Below are 5,933 nucleotides of genomic sequence, written 5' to 3' on the forward strand. Positions count from 1 at the left end.
AAAAATAAAAAAAAAATAAAACATTCTTTTTTGGGGGCGGGAGCTGGCTCAGGCTGCCTTAAGGGTGGGTCTGGTAAGGCATGAGGAGCTGGGGATCGAACCTAGGTATCCTGTGCTTGGCTGTGTTTGTGCAAGCAGGCACTTAAACAACTGAGCTAACTGGCAGTAAACATTCTTGATCATTGGTCAAACCAACTAAATAATGTTTATTACACAGATGTAAATTCTTCTAACTAGTTTCACAATGATCGGAGAGGAGTGACTTCTGCTAACTGCTTAAGTAGAAAAGACCGTGGAGATTTAATTGATCCCCGACTAAGGATGAATCCTTAATGCATTGTGAAAGGAAGCATAATTTTAAGCTCATATGTATTTATTGTCAATATTGTGGCTGATGCTAAAATCGCCATACCATATATCCTTGGCGTTTTAGCCTTAAATTTTATTTTTAATAAATAATGTAGGAGGTTATGGTGACTATAAAATGAGATAATACATATGCAGATAATCAGGAAAATGCTAATTTTTTATCTTGTAAATGTTGAAAAGTTATTGCAACACTAGACTGTTTTAGTGGAGGTATAGTATTTGAACCAAGCACAATATAAATCATAGTCAACATGGTCAGACCAGTTGATTATAAATCTGTTTAGGGCACTGATTGCTTCTTTGTTATTCTCCATTCTGTAATGGGGTGCCTAGCACTTCTTTGATCTGTAAAAGAATATTTTGAGAAATAAATTAACTTTAAATATTAGATCTTGAAGGAGTTGCATTTTAAGAGACAAAGAGACCAAGATAGAGATATATCTGGAGAATATTATATGAAGATTAGTTGAAACAGCAGAGTACATAGAGCTGGGGAAAGCAACTGACCAATCTAGGTAGACAGTGTACTATACACTTGATTTCTTTGTGAATACTAAGGATCAGGAATAATAAAGGAGACAGGACAGGCTAGTGACTGAAGGTAGATCATGTTTTTTTTCTCTCTTAGTACTTTAGAAAGGTTATGAAATGTGAGGGCCCAGCCCTGATACAGATCTTCATTTCTGGTTTTTCTTTCATGAGCCACGTTCGTATGGGGAAGTGATTTATCCTAAACCTGTTTCCTATTCACATATCAAGGAAGACAATCATAGGAGCTACTTCCTGTGGGCGTCGTGGGGGGAAAGCAACACACACTAAATACTTTTCTACTGGAAAGTGTTGGAAAATAATAGGTGGACTACCCACCATGACTGTGTTTCAAAAGTGACAGTAGGGGGAGCTGGAGAACCTTTTGGAAGAATTTAGAGTTGTCTAGGCTAAGCATGAGACAAGAATTTCATAATTTTTGTTTTTGTTAAACTTGTCACCACTGCGTATGTTAAGTGATCTCCCAAGGATTGAATGTAAATACAAGAAGTTAATGGATAACTCATTTTAAAACAGATCGTAGGTGGCAGAGTTCTGAAGAGGCCCAGCTTCTCAGGCATGGGCTTGGAGCTCCTGCACCCTTCTCTGCCTCTTCTATTGGCTGTCCATGGCCCTGAGGAATGAGACACTCTTGTGGCTTCAGTGGTGCCGGGGAAACTTTGCCCATTGTATGCCTCTTTCTGTGCGTGTCTGCCAGTGGATCAAAGTGTTGACATTTCTCTAATGAATCTAATATTAAGACAGATTTGGAACATACTATCCTCACCAGTTCTAAACCACTGTGTATTTAATCCTTTAATATCTAATAAGGCTTAATTAATTCATAAATTAGATTTTAATCTAACTTTTCCAATCAGTGGGAAGGTTTCTCTACTCTTGAAATAAGACATCAAGAAAAGGATGACAAGGGCCAGTGAGATAGCTAGCGGATTAGGCAAACACAGGGACTATCCCTGGCACCACATGCCCCACCAGCCTCGCCATGGGGCATGCTGAGCTGACCACGAGACCTGGTGTGGTGGTGCGTGCCTGTAATCCCAGGGCTGGGGAGGCTGAAAACTCATAGGATCACTGCGAGTCCGAGCTGCATAGTGAGGGCCTGCACCAAATATATTTTTTAAAAAAAAGAAAGAATAGGATGACAGAAAAGCTTAGGGGAAGAAATAGCCTCCTAGAATTCATAAAATCATGTGCTAGAGCACTGTATGTATTTTTCATCTCTTCTGCTAACAAATTAGTGATAAATAGGGAATATTGGCTCTTAGGCATAAATTCCAAATTGGACAACAAATCAATAGTGATGAATTTATTATGTAACAAAAAGTTATTATTATTTTTTCACTTTTTCATTGGGTTAAAAATCCACCTAGGGACAAAAAGAAAAGAAAAACCAGAAAAGAAAAATCTCATTCAGAATCTACATGTGAACATAAAATGAACTAAGACTACATGGCTTTGGTTAAGACAGGAATGATTACCATATTATATCACCCTCCAAGGAAAGCCTATGATGATTCAAGGGATCAGTATTTAGGAAGAAATGAATATGATTCAGGCTGTTTTTCTAGTTCTCTGCTCTGCAAAGCTACCTGCCTAATACGAATCAATTCCTGCATTGTTGACTCTGAATGTATTTGCATAGTTGAACTAATATATTTTTAACTCTGGTATTTGTGCAATTTTTGCTAGATTTGTCTAATCATAGATTTTTATTAGAAATATTTAAGAGGGTTTGACCCCGCAAGCCTATTAATGCATACCTTTAAGAATCCCTCTGTTTCTGATGGCTGTGCGTATTTTAGTAACAGTGTTAAAGAAATCTCTGTTGGCATGCGGTTCAGTTTGTATTGGTAAAATCCATATTCTGGATGATGTTGTCATCTCCCTAACCGGCCAAGCTGTAGAAAGAACCCTTTGGGTGCTCTCTGCTAACACGAGTCTACCCTTCACAGAGTCAAACATTTTGCTCATCTCTGTCCTCAAATATTTTAGCTACTCACCTACATGTAGCTGATGCCTGATGCTAAAGTTACTGTGGCCGTGTTCTGAATAAGAATGCAAGTTAGGGCATGATTATAAGGAAGACCATAAGTGCTTGAGAGTCATATAGGAAACAAGCATGAAGTCACTTTTTTTTTGGGGGGGGGAGTCAGGGTAAAATAATGCCGGAAGTTTTAAGGGTACAGATGAAAAGGCACTTGGCTACACAATACTGCAAAGAAGCACTTGGCTCAGTGATGACATAGAAGCGGTGTCCTGAAAAGAATCTTTGCTACCTCTAGTTATTAAAATATTCCCTTGTAGTATGTTCTCTAACTAGTGGATCAGAGAATGATGGAAATCTGTGTTGTAAGACAATTGCTAGACACAAAAGAACAAGTCCTGTGCATATCTTGACTGGCCACCTAGCGTGGCATGGAATTGAGCTGGGGAGAGTTGCCAACCTATGACTTCAGTTCTTATATAGCTGTGTAAAAAAAAATTCAAAATGAAATCGGATCAAAGTTGCTTAAGAAATTGCTTGATAAGTCCCTGTAGTAGCTATGATTCGCCCTGAAATAGCAGCACAGCCTATCCAAGCAGCAAGGAGATGTCACTTACTTTGAACCTCCACAGCCCTCCGATGTCTTCAGTCCTCTCAAAGCAAGTGGGTTCGAGTCCCTCGTCCACACAGCACTTCAGAGAGATCAATCCACTGACCCCAGCTCCAATTACTGCCACCGTCTTTGCCATTGTTTCCTGACAGGGAATTAACCAATCGTTAGCGTTTCACTGTGTTGAAAAGAAAAAGAACCCTTAAGAAGTGGTCAAGTGATTGGCCCGAAACACTGTATCCATCATAATTTTATAAGCAACACCAATTGAATAAGTAACATCTCACTAATCAAGTTCAAGCCTTTGACCCTTGAGAGGAGCTGAGCTGTCTTTTTTTTTAATTTTATTTTATTGAGAAACAAATTGAAGATATGCTTATAAGTGAAATAAAACAGACCCACATGTGTAAATATCATATAGTCTCCCTAGTATAAGAATTCAAAAGAAATACAAATAGAAAGGTATAACACAATTAAAAGGAAAGGGAGAACTTGAGGATTGGACAATGAGGAGAGGGCAAGGAGAAAAGTTGGTTTTGCTGAGCTGTCTTATGGACTTACAGCATCTTGGTTTTAACATGAGGAAGCAACTATTTAATGAGACAAATTATTCAGTAACATATTACTAGACATCTGAACCCAACTCTCAGTTATGTTCTTTAGAATTCTGAGGGCTCCTCATAAGCTTCCTGCCCCGGCTATCTTTCTTACCTTTGTTTTTGTCTTGTAACACAGTCTTTTTGATGTTTCCTCTGTTGTTTTGTGCTGGCAGACAGAAGAGTTTTTAAGAGTCAGAGGTGACTGTGAGAAATAGGAGGAGCTTCTTGCTCCTCCTCCAGCACTCTGCCAGCTGAACCTCTAAGGACTTGCTCAGGCATCCTGAGATTATGCAAGAGGCTCACATCTTGAGGTCAAGAGTAATGATGGAATGTCATTCAAATAACAACAGCTACGGTTAACTCATAACACGAGATGGTTGACATTTTTTATAGTGGGTGTAATAACTATGCATTGACAAACTGATAAAGTTGAATAAATTAAAAGAAGCAGGGATGGAGGAGATAGCTCGGCAGTCTAAGTGCCTGCTTGGCAAGTGCAATGACCCGGGTTCAATCCCTGGTACTGCATGCCATGCTGGCTACAGAAACCAGGTGTGGTGGCGTATGCCTCTAATCCCAGTGGTGGGGAGGCTGAGACAAGAGGATCACTACGAGTCTAAGTTGCAGAGTGAGAGCCTGTACTAAATAAATAAATAAATAAAAAGATTTTTTTAAAAAAAGAAGCTAAAATAATTTCTAATCTTAGTACCCAGAGACAACTGTAACTATGTTATCATTTTGGTGTGTTCTTTCATCTGTTTGTACATACACATGTACTTGGATAAATACGGTTTCATACACTAAGTGAAATTTCCGATTTTCCTTTTTGTTTCCCAATATGCCAATAATTTTCAACTTCTGAAAGCATTTTAATGGTTGCATGAGTTCCCTTTAGCTGATGGGAATCTCTGCTATTCACTATTTCTGGCGTATCAGTGTGTTGTATGAACAGATTATTTCCATGTTCTTGTGGAATTCACATTTTTGTTCTGGCTTGGTTCTTTTATTTATTTTATTTTTTATTTTTAATTTTTTTTGCAGAACTGGAGATTGAACTCAGGCCCTTGGGCTTGCCAGCCAAGTGCTTATTCTACTGAGCCATCTCCCTGGGCCTGGCCTGGTTCTATTAGACTTGATACATTCTGCATCTGAGCATATTGTGATGGGATTTTCTGTTCCTAGATTGCTCACTCTACCCAGACCTATATGTTACTTTGATTTTTCTGCCTATATGTGTCTTGGTTTAGATGACCCTACTAGGACTTCTAAGATCTTATCCACTAACCTCTTTTAGACCTGATACATATAGGAAAAAAATTCTTTTGCTTAAAATTTCAGACATTAGAATGAACATTTATTTGAAGGCTAAATCAAGAAAATTATAGCTGCAGCTATATCCAAGGTAAGTTTCCTCTACATTGGATGCAGCTGAAATGGTAAAGATAAAGGACTCTTATTCCCAACTCAACAAGACTGGTGGTTCTCAGGAGACTAAGGTATTTTACATACATTCACTGGACCAATATCAGTTATTTCCAAGATGCTAGGCTCTAAGGGTGAAGATATAGTAATTTAAAAAAGAGCAAACTCCTTGTCCTTATGGACCTTGATTTGTAGTGCAGAGAGTCTGATAGCCAATCAATAAAATAAAGTATAAAAATAAGGTGATGAGAGCTATGGAAAAAGTAAATATAGCTTTAATTTTCATACTTTGTGGTTACACTTTTGCTGAATTCATATACCTACAATCTGTGAACTGGCATCAAGTATGAAAAGGTCCTTTGAAGGCTTCTCCAGATACAGCTTCTCTAACAGCAATGGA

The 5,933-nt window shown here is 38.4% G+C and overlaps 1 protein-coding gene across 1 annotated transcript in view; it reads right to left on the minus strand.

Moving 5' to 3' along the window:
- The window catches only part of LOC111815498 (dimethylaniline monooxygenase [N-oxide-forming] 2-like), a 22,696-nt gene extending 18,368 nt beyond the window's left edge, over positions 1-4,328 (minus strand). The window contains exons 1-2 of the mRNA XM_023710259.1: positions 4,224-4,328; positions 3,520-3,657 (exon numbers count right to left, since the gene is read on the minus strand). Of these exons, the coding sequence (XP_023566027.1) occupies positions 3,520-3,651 (132 nt within the window). The 5' untranslated portion in view covers positions 3,652-3,657; positions 4,224-4,328. The remainder of the gene's footprint in view (positions 1-3,519; positions 3,658-4,223) is intronic.
- Positions 4,329-5,933: the final 1,605 nt, after the last annotated feature.

This window comes from Octodon degus, unplaced genomic scaffold (genome assembly GCF_000260255.1).
Source record: "Octodon degus isolate 3935 unplaced genomic scaffold, OctDeg1.0 scaffold00017, whole genome shotgun sequence".
Classification (NCBI taxonomy): domain Eukaryota; kingdom Metazoa; phylum Chordata; class Mammalia; order Rodentia; family Octodontidae; genus Octodon; species Octodon degus.